This window comes from Myxocyprinus asiaticus, chromosome 7, assembly GCF_019703515.2.
Source record: "Myxocyprinus asiaticus isolate MX2 ecotype Aquarium Trade chromosome 7, UBuf_Myxa_2, whole genome shotgun sequence".
Lineage (NCBI taxonomy): Eukaryota > Metazoa > Chordata > Actinopteri > Cypriniformes > Catostomidae > Myxocyprinus > Myxocyprinus asiaticus.
Window position 1 is genome coordinate 25,788,339 of NC_059350.1, and position 16,346 is coordinate 25,804,684.

A 16,346-nucleotide genomic window follows, 5' to 3' on the forward strand; every position below is an offset into this window, starting at 1 on the left:
TGTGAGGGGAATTCAATAAGTATGAACTGCGACCACAGATAGCATTGTTTATTGCCACATACAGTCTGTGTTGCTTAAGCACCTGATTCACTAAAGGAATTATGCAAATCAGTAAACAGCCCAAACCAAAATATTAGTGCTGAACACGGGTTGGTTCTGAGTGCTAGGTTGTACTAGGGACTAGTATAACACTACTCATCCACTACGATCCAGGTACCTGATTCAGCTCTTTGGAAGGTCAAATGTAAACTTGACTACACCATGCTTCAGGAGAAATGCCTGGTTATAGTGCTCTTCTGCTTCATTTGATCATCATTTGATGATAATTGCTGCCATGATCAATAGAAATGTACACAAACATCTTTCTGCCATCCTCTGGTGGTAATATGTTAATATGCAATGTTATTCCTTTAATATAATGGCCTAATATGCGATTAATTTAACCCATATATGGAAATTCTGCAATTATTTTCTCACCCTCCTGTTGTTCCAAACCCATATGACTTTCTTCTGCAGAACACAAAATTATATATTTTAAATAATGTCACAAATCCAATATGGCACAAATTCAATGTGGCAGCTTGTCAATAACATGTAACCTCATTGGTTATTGTGTGTCTCGTGACCAAACGTTATGATGTCATGGCACAAGAACCAATAAGGTTTGATATAATTGACACGTCATGTTTGATTTGGCCGCTTTTTTCATGAGTTGACAATGATTTGATTCGATTTAAGAGAGAAAAACAACTTTAATTTCGGTCTGGTCTTCATACAAAGTGACCATATGCCTTCAGAAGACTTGGAATGTGACGCCAGTCGCATGGACTACTTGACACTTTTGGATGCTTTTTTTAGCTTTAAAAAGAGGCATTATAAACTGCTATTGTATAGAAATCAGTGATTGCACCATTCTTAAAAATATCTTCTTTGGTGTTCCACAGAACAAAGAAAGTGTTTGGGTATGACATGAGGGTGCGTAAATTATTAAATTTTTGGATGGACTACTTCTTTAATTACACCAGAAAATGCTAGGCACAGAGTTTTGCAAATACAGTGAATCTATAATAAGCTTAATGTACATAGAACAGAAGCGTGTTTGTGCTGAAAAGAATGACAATGCTTGGCACTATTTCAGCACATTGGATTGGATTGTGGGTGGTTAGTAAACAAGACCCAGTTTGTTTATGCTCAGTACCGTGCACAAATATGCTGCAATTGTTAAGTGAATATGCCCATGAGCTTTTAACAATCTGAGAAAGTCATTTGGACAAAGACCACTGACTGAACAAGATGAGATTAGGGCCTGAAATGAGCTTTCTGAATCTTGAGCTCTTTCTACCTGGAGTGTGCTCAGGGGAAAGAATAATTTAAAGCCTTGTTTCACTCACCTTGACGTGTTGAAGGGTTTTGACCCAAACACACTGTTTCTCCTCTGGGCTGTAGCCCGGCATGGACAGGATATTATGGATGTAGTTGAAGAGCTCCTCCTGGAGAAAGTGATAAAGATTTAGCATGAGAATAAGGAGTGACAGGAAAGAAAGATTGAAAATGGAGGGATTGAGAAGTACCTTTCTCAAAGGGTCTTTGAGGTAGCAATCGACGATTTTGTCAAAATGGTGCTTTTTGTCATACATAAACTCGCAGATTTGATAACTGAAAGAGTGAGAAAAAGATAGAACATTGACTAATTAGCAGTAATAACAACAAAAGGCTCTGAGTTTCAGTATAACAATTAGATCTTCAATGTCTTCTCCTTGAAGGAATCGATGCTGTGCATTAAATTGCAGTCATTAGCTCAATCATTGATTTTACCGTAACTTTTGAGGTCTATCTTAGCGTGGATCACATACTCTTGGTTTTTTTTTCTGGTAACTGTCATGTGATATGCGGTTGAATCTCACAAAAGTGGTTCGTGATGAGCTTACACACTGACCACAACTTTTCTGTGACAGAGCTGCAGATTTACACAGAAAATAAAGTGATTTCTGGGTTACTATATTACATACTGAACTTTAATTTTTTTTTTTTTTTTTTTTTACAGATTTTTTTGAAAGGGTCAGCTCACACTTTTCATCATTACCTTTTTGAAACCCAGTCAAATTGAATAATATATTATTGCATAATAATAATAATATTACTCAATAGTAATTTATTCCTTTAATAATATCTTAACTTGCTGGTGGCATTGCTATGCAGTTCGGTTAAACCCTCAAGCCTTCATTTTGGCGGAAGCTTTTATTTTGCCGGAGAACTGAAGGAACAGAAGTTTCCGCTGTTTGAAGTTGAGATAACAACAGCCTTTTAATGCAGTAGAAATGATCTCATCTATCATTCTGTCCATAAAAACCCTGTGTCATGGGGATTTTTATTTTAGATTTGTATAGTAAATTGTAGCAGCCAAACATATGTAAAATTATGCAAATTTGCAATTAAAGTGAATCTGGAGCACTTTAAATTAATTAGAAATATAATGCTCTGAGCACACATTAGCACACTGAAAAGAACTCAGAGCACATCTATCACTAAGAGCGCCAGATAGATAGAATTTGTGTGTATCGAGCACAGAACCGCTCTGAAACCATGGAAAGCACATGTAATACACTGACCCCATTTACATGTATTTAAGGGAGCACAACACACTACAGACAAAACAGCTGCACAAATAAGCACAGCGGGAAGCGCATTCAGACTATTTATTTAATTCAATCACTGCCCTCGTGGGTTGATAAAACACACTGGCATATCACAATTTAAATTTTATTTTGATTAATTGTTCAGCCCTTCTTATAACTGTAATTTAAAAACAGTAACTTAATTAACTGCATTTAGTTATTTTACAGAATCTTAAAAAATTTGAATGTGAGAAAATCACAATTATTCACCACATTTCTAGAGGATTAAACAATATCATTCTCCTCAAACCATATGTTGGAACCTTATAAATTATGATTTGTAAGGATCTAAGAAGGGTCAGTTTATGGTGCAGAAGTTTATTGTTCTTGTTTCTTTTGTTTTGATTATGATGTCAAATGAAAGACTTCAGTCTACATGGTACTGCTATGTTGTAAATGGCCATCTTCAGAGTTTAAGATGCATGTGTTAGGTAGATGAAGCAAAACTAGTCTGCTTTCTGATTGAAAGATTTCTTACAACTCCGCCTTCTCTGCAAGGTCGAGGAGACGCCCCTCATCAAACTGGACCACACCCCCAACCTGCAGCAGCTCCAGAAGTACCTGACATGACCAATATCACGGCATCACATTACTGTATGATCAAATGACCTAACAAACAATGTTTTACTACTCTTGAGTCAAATTCAATAGAATTTTAAATTGTATGTTGTGTTTCTACCTGCTGTCTTTCTGTATGTCTAGAGTCATCATCTGGACTACACAGGAACTCCAGAACCTAAAAAAAAAAAAAAAAAAAAATAAAATCTAAAAACATCTCTTAGAGCATGAATGTAAGAATAATTCAAGTAAATAAAAAAAAAAAAAAAAAAATCATAAATGTCAGCTTTCCTGATGATAGCAGAAAAACTTTCCTGATTTATGTAGTCTAAAGTAGAACAGGCCCAAAGAAGAGTGCAAAATCCTGAACTTTTTAACATGTTGAAAAACAAGCATATCGCTTCTAATGTGAGAGAGCTATTTTTACAGAAGCTGCTAATTGTCTTCACCAAACTAACACCTTCTTTAAAGTCTCTCTTGCCATTACCATTATAGCTCAGTTTGAAAAAACACCAGCAGGCTGCAAATGGAAAAACACACTGAAAAATGGACTGAGGAAAAGTAGAGAGACACGTCACCTGGTCAAACAGCTTCCGGTTAACAAAGAGGGTGTTATCAGGTTTAGCGAGCTGGCGTGCCAGGAAGGTAAAAAGACAGCCGACCTGAGACGGTGTGAAGTCAGAATTGTCCACCATGACCTGGACAGTCCAGGAAAACACATACACACATACAGCAAATTTGAAGCAGTTGATATTAGAGTGAGGGACATTCTCATTCTAGAGAACATTTTAACTGACAAAAAACGTCTTATTCGATTTTCGTGAGGGTACTAATTGTAACTGCAATATTGTGCCAGTGCAAAGCGTAAGTGGGCGTGGATGGGAGGGTCTGCGCTATCTGTGGGTATATGCACGCAAACTGCGTGTGTATTGTATGTTAATGAATTGGGGCAAAGTGCAATTTGCTATTTTAGTAGTGTCAGTAGATGAGAATTATTAAAAATACTTACATTCTCTATAAATTAACGTAGCGTAAATTCTGACGAGAATCAAATTTTCTATGCGTATAAAAGGAGTATGTCACTGTCACAGAAATATGTCTGACATTCAACAAGGACGCAGTTAATGCACTAAAGAACGTAAGACCAATTTTCTATTCTTTTAATTCATTGCATACAGTCTATTTACACTACAAACTTCTTATGAATGTCTTTGTTATATTGCTTGTGCTTGACTGGAAATTAAATAAATAAAAGGACTCAGACAGTACAATAACCAAGGAAGAACCTCAGAATTAAATTGCACTTGACCCAGCCCATTAGCACTTTGTGTGCGCAATTTCGCCAAACCCACTTGCACCTAGACATAGTGCACGCTTGCATGAAAATACCATAACTTCATGACCATGCCCACTGACTTTGCGTGTACGATTTATAGCACAGATTAGTGCTCTTAAAATAGGGCCCATGGACTAAAAAACACAAAAACTTTCAATGTGGTCATTCAAGGTGAAGTGTGCAATTTCTGCACCACTTTTCCAAATGGAATGTTGCTGTGTCAAGCTGATCGGGCTGCTCAAACAAACAGAGCAATCATTTCATTATTTCATTTCATTTTTCAATAGTATTTATAGTTTTTGGGGGAATCAACCTTTGAGACTTATAGCTGTCTCTGCATATTAAATTGGAATAGGTGTTTAAAAAATCAAATTACACATCATATTTAGGAGAAAATGTTATTGTATTAAAGGAATATTCCGGATTCAATACCAAAAGTACCAATAAGTTAAGCTCAATCGACACCATTTGTGACATAACATTGATTACTACAAAAATAAAAAAAAATCCTGCAGGAGTCCTGAAGGAAAAATTCTGCAGGACCTACGCCTGCATTCCTGCAGGAGTCCTGCAGAATTCCACAGGATTTTCATGATCATTTTCCTGTAGGACTCCTACAGGAATCCTGCATGACTCCTACAGGACACCTACAGTATAGCAAAAGCATTATACAGGATCCCTGCAGGATTCCTACTGGACTCCTACAACACCTATAGCAAAAGTATTATACAGGATTACTGCAGGATTCCTATTGGACTCCTATAGGAAACCTTCAGCATAAGTGTTACACAGGATCCATTGCAAAAGTGTTATTCAGGATGCCTACAGGAATCCAACTGGACTCCTGCTGGGCTCCTACAGGAAACCTACAGTTCTATAGTGTACAACTCAACAATGTAACATGAATCCTACTGGATTATCACATGTTGACATGTGGTGGGACTACTAAAGGGATGTTCTGGGGCTCCTGTAGAATTTAAACATTCCAGGAAGCAGACTGCTGGCTACTATATCAAAATAATAAAATCAATAAAAAATAAAAAACTGAGAAAATGATTCATTATTTATTAACAGTTCTAAAAATGCTCAAGAACAATACTGGACAGAACTTTTCACAAACACTCTGCAGAAACTCTTGAGTCTGTAGAGGGAAAATAAGAGAAAATGTTAAGTTAAAGCCTGGACCAGATAAAGCATATTATTTTGATATACATATGTTTTTAGTGTGGTGGTGAATTTATCTGACTTTACTTTTATGCACAAGTTGCAATGTCCCTCTGCTTCCTTATGAGCAATATTTAATACATGCTCACTGTAAAAAAAAATTGTAAGGTAACCTTAAAAAATGTGCTTTGTGTGGTAAAATCTAAATTTACTGGTTTGATTCAAAAAAAAAAAAAAAAAAAAAAAAAAAAAAAAATATATATATATATATATATATATTTAACATGACTGAATCAACCTGACTACATTAGGTTTCACCAACAAAACCTTTTTTTTTCTTTTTCTTTTTTTTACATTGTATAAATATGTAACCAGTCAAACCGTAATTGCATCTTGTGCTCATCATTCAGTCTTTCCAGTAATGAAGCACTTAGAAACTTCTAGTAAGTTGCTGGAAATTGATTCTGAACAGTGTCTGAAATTCAAAAATAAAACAAAAATTACAGCAACATAACTTCAGAGGGAGAGTAAAGCAGTAGGAACAAGAGACACTTGGTATTAAAAAAACAAAAACAAAAACATTTTAATAAAGACCTTGAACACTTTTTATCCTTATATAATAAGTTCCACTTTCTCTTTAAAGAGTGCTAGCCTGCTATTGTTACCTTAAAGAGCTATATCTACTTGATTTAGTACTAAAAACTAGTTTTGTCTGTGTAACCTAATGTATTCAAGTTGATTCAATTAAATATTTTTTTTAGTTGACATTTTTTTTTTACCACATTAAGCACATTTAAAGGTAACCTGAAAAAACACTTTTTTACTGTGCAGTTTTAACTGATAGGCAACGTGTGTCCAGCATGTTTCACCCAAAAACAGACAATGCGAGTTAATCATGGTTGGCCATAAATATCCACGTCTGGGAGTTCTCTTGTGACGTTCAGTTTTCTGTGGATTTCAGCCTGCACAATACCTGTTAAAACAACAACATTTATCAAACAACAGAGACAAGTTTCATGAAGCATGCTGTGCCTTTGAAATTTATCTCCTAAATTTCTAGTAGATGACATGCCTTGTCAAAATATGATATTGGGCAAAATATATATACAGATTGTAACAGCAGTTTTATGTTTGGTTATTGATGTGGTTATTTATAGGCAAGTTATTTTTAAGGATCTGTTTTAAGGGAGAATCTTGTCTTGTAGGTACTGTATATCCGAAAACTTGAAACAAGATGAATTATAACCATAAGCTGATTGTAATATCTTACAAAGGATATTTAACAACCAGGTTCTGACATGATCCAGTAGAGGGGACTTGAAGGTGGCTGGGTGATTGATTTGCAGATTCAGAGGCAGGTTTAGAAGCTAAAACTGGCAGACAGGATGAAGCAGCAGTAACACTCTTACAAGACACCTATGATCTATTAATAATGTCTACATAAATACTGTAAAGTTTTGCAATAAAACTCTGTAGGCTAATCAACAACCAACTAAAATGGACATTCAAGAGTGAATCATATGTCTAAATACCTCTATGGAATAATTCTCATCTCTCAGCACCTTGACTTCTCTCAAGTCATTGAATTATTTGATTTATGTTGATTTCTTCTTGATTTGAAGCTTACATCTTTCTGTGGTTCTTCCATCTAAGACGAGGTGAAAGTATGTACGTGTAAATAAAAATGAACATTTGTGAATAAAATATTTTATTGATATAATCTAATAGAATAAGAAGTTAATCCTTAAAATCTGGTATAACTTGCTCTCTTTTAATGAAGTGTGTTGATTTATGTGCAGTAGCCAGTTCTTATTCTCTGTTCACAGCTTTGAAAGAAGAGTTGTAGAGTTTTCGTTGTCATATTACATTCATGATATCTTCCCCCCTTTTTTTTTTTTTTTTTTTTAAAGTAGGCCTATTAATGTCCACCAATCCTTACCTGTAAAGAAACACGGAATTGCTACTCTTAAAAAATTAGAAACAATACTTTTTATTTATTCTATTTAACGTAACAATTATTTTACAAAAGTATTTATCAGTTGGCAATAAATAAATAAATATGTTGTTTCAGTTTGAATGGCCATTATCATTTACCTACAAGAAATGTTCAGTTTCTGTCAGTTCATTGTAATTCATGTTCACAACTACATTATTCAACAGTTTTAACACATTTTAGCATTTTTAGAATGATTTAAGAAGAAATCATCTGAACTCACCTCTTTAGCACTCTCGTCTTGACGCAGGAATAACGGTTCCCTTCTTCAGTTTGATTCACGCAGATGCGTCACGTCGGGTTCACACATCCTCCGTGAGCGTGAGCGGCGTGTGAGCGGGTCGGTCACGTTGGACATTCACAGTGGCCACGTTTCTTCTGCAAGAAACAGCAGTGCCTCTGCGCAGGAAATAAAGTTATCTATGCCAAATTTTTTCAGTAGAAGGCTGTAATAAGCTGAGGTTATTGCTACTTCAAGAACAACAGCGGGGAGTCAAGTGCACTTCATCTTTATCAGCACACTTGGTTGTGATTGGTTAATGTTGTGTATAAAGTGTACACCTATATACACAGAATGGCAAAAGGTCTGGCAGTTTATTGATTATTTATTTTATTGAGTTTACTTGCATGCAGACGTATAAAATGTAGTGTACTATAGGTTCGGTTTGAATAAATTTGATTTGCTTTTGTGTCTTTTCAATAATCTCCTGATTATTTTAGTGTTGCACTGCACCCAGAGCCGCTGAGCTCAGCATAAGCCACGCGGCAAAAATAGGCTCAACGCCGAAACTATCCTCTCACCGCCGCGTCTGGAGCGCTTCTGGGATGCTTCACCTCGCAACTCACGCTTGCAGTGTAAATGGTGTCATCTGTTAATATGGGCACCGAAACAAAAAAGCAGCGCTCACACCTCGCTCACAGAGGATGTGTGAACCTGGAGTCACGCACACCTCTCAGGCGCGAGCTGTAAATGTGCGATCGCCTGCCTATGGCATGTGCTGTGAATGGTGGAATCAAATTCCGTCTGCACGTCTGATGGTGAATAATAATTCTCAAAACATGCACGATATTGACATTTATAAGTGATATCAAGTTTAGTGAAAAACTAATTACTGAAACATTGTATTCCATTAATACTAATAATAAAAATAGGCTAATAATAATATATTTACAGTATATGTACAGTATGTGTGTGTATATACTGTATATATTATGTGTGTGTGTGTGTGTAAAAATGTAGTCTTGCAGATGTGTGACTCCTAATTTCCTGTAGGAAGCTAGATAATCCTACAGGACAGGTTAGTCCACAAACCTACAGGACTCCTACAGGTATATGATTTATCCTGCTGGAAGACTAAACTCCTGTAGGTCATTGGGCTATCCTTCAGGACTTTTGTTCGGTCATGCAGGATTCCAGCGAAATCCCCGCAGAGAGAACAATAATCCTTCAGGATTCCTGCAGGACTTTTTTTTGTAATCCGTAAGCATTAAAAAACTCACCGTTTTAAAAGTATAGCCAGAAGACATAAACAATATGTGTGTTAACATGATTTTAGTGTGATAAAATCGCTTACTAACATTTCCTATGTAGAGTTATAACCAATTTTACAACTTTGTTGCCATGACAATGTAATGTCAACAAACCCTAAAATGACTGTAAAAATTAACTACTGTACAGATCAAATAATACATGAGTTTTAACAGAATTAATGCAAGTACTTTAATAAAATTATAAGCTTCACATTTCTGCCATTAAACCCTCCAAAAAAATGGGCCCATTCACTTCTATTGTAAGTGCCTCACTGTAACCTCGATAATTGCTTCTTTTTTTTTTCCCCAAAGAAGTATAGCGACAAGTCAAAATGATTTTTTATGGTAATCAATATTATGCCACAAATGCTGTCGATTGAGCTTAACTTGTATTGAACTCGGAATATTCCTTTAAGGCTACTATGTTACAAGGTAGTACTCTTTGTGTTTTATTAAAGAAACAATTGATTATGGTTGGAAATAGAGAGAGTGAGAAAGAGAGGAGATTAAGTGAAAGATAGAGGGTGAAGGAGAGAGAGTGTGTGGATGCTGATTTCAGTAGCTGAAGATGACTCTCTGATGAGTTGTGATGAGGAGAGGGAGGAAGGCTGCAGGCACTCCAGCTGATAAAATGATCCCATTCACATGATTTACATGTCAATGACAGAGAGAAGAATATTTTCAGAGCCAAATACTTTTTACATAGATGGGGGAAAAGCTGGGTGAGCATGTGTATGTGAGCGAGAATGAGAGTGAGTGAGATTTCGAGGAAAGAAGGAGAAAGAAAAATACTTCTGTCACCTTCAGTAAAATGTCCACAATCCTTTGCTGATATTCCAGAGCCTGTTTGTCATTCTTGAAGTCCTCAAATGTCTAAAGAGTGAAGAGATTTTAAAATTCAGATCTGATTAAAGGATATAAAATGAAGTGATGTACAGTCAAGCTCTACATTCTGATGGCCAAGAGACAAGAACACATAACATCAGTAAAACTCTGATTTATTGAGAAAGAAGTGTTGATTTATGTCCTAGCTGATGCACACCAATGCCAGGACATTGAGGAACTCTCGAGTGTCGAAGTGGAGGAGAGTTCGGATGTAGGGATACACTTCCTCTTCCTGTTCAGCCTCCACTGTGTGTAGACAGATGAGGAACTCAAACACCTAGAAAACACACAAATATACACTATAAAAAGCATCCTAATACTTTACTTGAAACCTGTATTTATAAAAGGTATTGTTAATGCTTTATAATGCATATATAATGCCTTATAATACATCTGGCACACCGATAATGAAGAATCAGTATGTACTTGTAAATAAACATACCCACAATTATAATAAATAACTAGATTTTAACATTCTCTGAAGAAAATGGTGGTGTTTGCCCATGCAAAAGTTGCCTGCATGGTAGGGTGATGTGGCTGGTTGCCAGGATGTTGTTTTTCGGTTGCTTAGGCATTCTGACTGGAATCTTGAATGTTGCTGTGAGGTTGCTAGGGCATTGCTAGGTGGTTACTAGGGTGTTCTGTCAAAAGAGCCCACCCCCGATGGGACCTGGGTAGCTCAGCGAGTATTGACGCTGACTACCACCCCTGGAGTCATGAGTTCGAATCCAGGGCATGCTGAGTGACTCCAGCCAGGTCTCCTAAGCAACCAAATTGGCCCGGTTACTTGGGAGGGTAGAGTCACGTGGGGTAACCTCCTCGTGGTCGCTATAAAGTGTGGTTCTCGCTCTCGGTGGGGCATGTGGTGAGTTGTGCGTGGATGCCGTGGAGAATAGCGTGAAGCCTCCACATGCGCTACATCTCCATGGTAACGCGCTCAAAAAGCCACATGATAAGATGCACGGATTGATGGTCCCAGACGTAGAGGCAACTGAGATTCGTCCTCCGCCACCCGGATTGAGTCACTAAACCAACATGTGGACCTAGAGCGCATTGGGGATTGGGCATTCCAAGAAACAAGAAAAACTTTCACAAACTGAGATTTAAGTGTTAGTTCACCTGTTCACCAATTCGAATCGGGCACGAAAACATCTTTGTTCGCACCAGACACCGCACACTCGCTTTACATATTACAAACATGCCCTGGCAGCTCTCTAGCATTGAAAGGGTCGTTGAGTGGTTAAATGAGATTTAAGAACAGTTTAGTCTATAACCCTGTGAGAAACAATGGATTAGAAATGTGAACCCCTAAGAAAGCTGATTTTTGGCGGACAACAAAACTGGCAAAAAATCTGATAGACTTACATTGGAGGGGACCAAGCCATTTCTAAGGGACCAGAATATCATAGAGCTGAATGTCACACTCGCAAGGTGGATTGTAGGATCAACAGTGGTACAGAGAAAGCGTTGATAGCAGTTGAGAGTGTCAAAAAGTTGAGAAATGCTCAACGTTATGCAAATGAGAAACTAGGTTACAACTCGAGAAGGCATCAGCTTCACTGTGTTATTAAAGTCTCTTTGGATTTACCACCATAACTTTACCTGCACAGAACGACACTTATGTTTATCTCGCACGGATGCATTGAATATGCAATTCATATATACCATACCAAATGCATTATACCATAATAATTGTGATTGGGAGCCTGCAAAGATGCAAATTATTTGTCATCACAAGCGGTTCACTTCTGCCATTTGGTATGATTGCATTCATATCAACAGCGAACCATACCAGAGTTCATATGAACCGTACCCCAGACCACCTTTTCAAGCTCGGAGTTCGGAAACAGCGTTCACATCATCCAAACGAACTGAACTTTGACGTTATTCAAACCAGGGTGCGCACCAAAAGTACTAGTGTGAAAGAATTCTAAAGGCCGAAACATACTCTCCGCAAGTACGTGAACGCAGGCACATCTTGCAATGCAAGCTTGATTTGACGTGTCATTGCGTTCTGAAATGTGTCAGATGGCAATTCATAACTTAACACAACAACGTGTTGCATTCTCAACGTTGCCACAAGGGGTGCTATAGCGAGATCAGTGTGAACTGTCCACTTCTACGGCAAGTAATTTAAAGTCAATAAATTAATAGCAAATTACCAGAATAATAACACATTCAGTTTAATGGCACAAACTTTTGAAGCTAACTCTATAGTCTCCTTGAGTACAAATTGATATTTGTTTCCACCACGTTAGCGCAAGAAGGCACGTTACGCATGTTCAAACAGACCGCGTGTTGGCAATTAGGTGGCCAAGCGCTCAAATTTGCGTTTCCGTACTTGCATAGAGTATGTTTCGGCCTTAAAGCGAATGTGTGGTTTCAGGTGCGCACTCTGCGCTGTGCTAACAGTATGTATACAAAGACATTTTCTTCCATGTGCTCCAGATTAAAATGGGTGAAGATGTTTTTTTTTTATTATTAAACTGGGACTGCACTTACCAGAGTTACAAATTACCTGCTATTATCATCTGATCGTGGCTATTTTTCTTCAAGTGCTTTTAGATCTTAGTGCTGCCTTCGACATGATAGATCACGTAATTCTCTTGAGAATTATGTTGGCATTTAGGGACTTGCATTAGCATGGTTTAGGTCCTATTTAGCAGACCGCTACCACTTTGTCTGTGTAAATGAGGAATTAGTCAAATCAAACAAAAGTTAAGTATGGAGTGCCACAGGGATCAGTTTTTTGGACCTCTGCTTTTTCATTATATAAGCTTCCCCTGGGAGATATTATCAGGAATCGTGGAATAAGTTTCCACTGTTATGCTGATGATACCCAACTTAATATTTCTTCGAAACCTGACGAAATTTCACAATTCTCCAAATTAGCAGAGTGTATCAATGAAATCAAAGATTGGATGGCCAGAAATGTCCCTCTATTCAATTCTGACAAAATAGAGACAAGTCAAAATATCGATGGACGTACTGTTACATTGTCTTCTACAGTGAAGAACTTGTAATGCATGTAATATTTTATACCAATCTGTCTTTGAAAATCAAATTTCCAATGTTTGTAGAACAGCATTCTTCCATCTCAGAAATATTGCTAAGTTACGACACATGCTCTCTGTTGCTGATGCCGAAAAACTGATTAATGCATTCATGACCTCAAGACTAGATTATTGTAATGCATTACTGGGAGGATGTCCTTCAAGTTCAATAAATACACTTCAGTTGGTTCAAAATGCAGCAGCCAGAGTGCTGATTAGAACCAAGAAATATGATCATATTAGCCCCATTATATCTTTGTTACTTTGGCTACCTGTTCAATTTCATATTCATTTAAAAATTTTGTTAACTATGTACAAAGCTTTGAATAGTCTAGCTAGTACTTAAGTGATCTACCACGCTATATTCCATCACGTTCATTACGATCGCAAAATTCTGGCCTGTTAATGGTTCCAAGAATATCGAAATCCAAAAAAGGAGGTAGATTCTTTTTTACTATTTGGCTCCTAAACTATGGATTAGTCGCCCTAACACTGTTTGGGACACAGACACACTCACTCAGTTTAAGTCAAGACTCATCTATTTAGCCAGGCATACACCTAATTTATCCATCAACTCCCAATTAGGCTGCTTTAGTTAGGTCTGCCAGAAACATTTATTATGATCTATAACTCTGCAAAAAATGTAATGCCATCTACGCTAATATTATTCAATGGGTTTCCCTGTTTCAACCTCGGGATTCATATCCCGTTCCTGCTTGGTGTCGGACTCCACTGCTACACGTCTCTGAGTGATGATGACTAAATGCAGCCGGTGCCAGCCAGACATCACTTCAGACTATTACGATGGACTTCAGGGGATGAACTGATGCCAACTCCAACCATAAGACATGAGATACTTCATATGCCACTGCCTGAACCTTGGACTTAGGATAAACCTCACCAAAATGACCTGCCAGTTGAACTGTGATGCATCTCACTTATCTCTGCCTGCATCACCTTGGTTTAATGATGGACTACACTCTTAAAATGGAATACATAGACTATTAATTAATTGCCAACAAAAGCCTTCATCAACCAACTAGCAAAGGACAATGCATCTATGTGAACTTCTGCAGTAAATCCAGGATGAATTTAAAAGACATTAGTCATTAATCTTACAGTTCATACAAAATCTTTGTTTAAATACTGGCCCTTAACACTTACTTATTTACAAATTTTAAACCATGACTGTCAGAGAGTGAGAGCGAGACAAAGAGACCCAAGAGCAGAGGAACAGTTCAAAGGATTTATTAACAATACACATTCACTTGTGCTGGTGAAGACTGAGGATCCCGGCACTGGCTGCAGTAGCGGGGACAAGTTTGTGGATGCATGTGCGCTGAGGCTGCGCAATGGGTAAATGCGTGAATAGTGTGTTTGTTGGCGAGTGTGTGCATTGTGGAAGTCAGGAGCAGATTCGTAGGAATCCTCCGTTGAAGCGTAGTGAGAACAGCACCCAGAAGACTGGAAGGCAATTACTCTCCCGACACATGGGCAGAGACGAAAAAATCCTCCACTGAAGACTCGTGAGTGCAGAGAACACATGTACAGAAAACTGGAAGGCAACCACACTCCCGACACGCGGGCAGAGACGGGCAACCAAACAGATACACGAGACAGGACCAACACGGCAGAGAGAGTGAGGTAAATACTTCACATCAAACGATAATCAAGCAAAGATACTGGGAACATGAAGGGCTTAAGTAGGGAGTGAATCAGTGGAGAACCAGGTGCTGCTAGCATGCTAATTAGTGGCATGATCAGTGTTCCCCTGGGAACAATCAATGTTCCCATGGAAACACTGATCATGCATGCTGGCAGTGCCTGCAAGGCATGAGGGAGAGAAAATAACAAAACACACAGAGCAAACCGACAAACTCACCGGAGCCATGACAATGACTTGCACTGTACATAACTAACTAATATTGGCATTATATTCATGCTGTTTAGTCAGAGGGGAACTGGAACCCACAGTGAGCCTGGTTTCTCCCAAGGTTATTTTTCTCCATTAACCAATATCTTATGGAGTTTTGCGTTCCTTTCCACTTGTGTTCCTTCGGCTTGCTCACTGGGGTTCTAATTACAATTATTATTTAACTATTTATTTTTATACACAATTTACAATCATATTTAATCAAACTACACAATGGTCTGTGTGTGTTGTGTTCATTTGTTTTGAAATTAAAAAACAACAAAAATCAATTATGCTTTGAATTTTGTTTTTTTATTTCAAAAGAAATAGGCAAAAAACTAAAAACGGCTTGTTTTTTTGATAATTCGGTTTGTTAAAAAATAAAAAGCAAGAAATACATTAATTTCTCATGTTTATTGCGCATGGATATAAAATGAAAACACAACTTGAATATTTGATTTGCACATGTGGGTGGGTCTGAAATGTGATTGGTCAACCTGCACTGTCATCTGTCCTGCCTCAATCAAACCCATCAGAATAAGAGTTCAGCACAATACAGCTCTACTGATGGATTAATCGAATTTTTAATTCAGAACATTAACATTCTTCCAAACATTAGACAGTTGCATATTTATTACAACTCTGCTGTTGCTTGTTAAGCATCCAGACAATGGATTTATCCAGCAACTTATCAACTTACATGGCAATAACTCGTTAAGATGCTGTAGCTCCGGTGTTCTGAAATATTCGGTTTCTGAGATTTCCGGTTGCACTGGGCGGAACATACACGAATATTCATGAGTTTCCAGTTTCGTGTTAAAGTGACACTGAAAATATTAGTGCATGCACAATCTATAAATTGTTGTGAAAAGATGAACAGTTAAGCTTAACTTCGTTTGACGCTGAAACGTAATTACCTTTCCAAAAACATAATTTAGATAAGTTGTAATTCAAGCAGGCAATAATATTTTCATTGTCGCTTTAACACGAAAAAGGAAACTCATGAATATTCATGTATTCTCTGCCCAGTGCAACCAAAAATTTCAGAATACCGGTTTTAAAAGGCAGGGTATAGATTATTATAAAACTGTTGTGATGCAAATGACCAAACATAACCACAAATTCGCACATTTCTATACATTATAAATAACTAGACTTCCATTAGTGAGTTCATAACCTACTGGTAAATACTGTTTTTAAACTTTGTGCACTCGCTCGGTTGTTTTCTGCTCACTGAAAA

General features: G+C 37.5%; 1 protein-coding gene across 7 annotated transcripts in view; it reads right to left on the reverse strand.

Moving 5' to 3' along the window:
* The window catches only part of vps8 (VPS8 subunit of CORVET complex), a 184,731-nt gene that overhangs the window by 113,147 nt on the left and 55,238 nt on the right, over positions 1-16,346 (reverse strand). For all 7 annotated transcript variants that reach the window (XR_007897689.1, XM_051702468.1, XM_051702467.1 and 4 more), the window contains 7 exons: positions 10,299-10,418; positions 10,058-10,129; positions 3,812-3,931; positions 3,355-3,411; positions 3,154-3,236; positions 1,572-1,656; positions 1,392-1,490 (listed from right to left, as the gene is read on the reverse strand). Coding sequence is in view for 6 of the 7 variants with exons in the window: in XM_051702468.1 (XP_051558428.1) it covers positions 1,392-1,490; positions 1,572-1,656; positions 3,154-3,236; positions 3,355-3,411; positions 3,812-3,931; positions 10,058-10,129; positions 10,299-10,418 (636 nt within the window). In the remaining variant the exon portion in view is untranslated. The remainder of the gene's footprint in view (positions 1-1,391; positions 1,491-1,571; positions 1,657-3,153; positions 3,237-3,354; positions 3,412-3,811; positions 3,932-10,057; positions 10,130-10,298; positions 10,419-16,346) is intronic.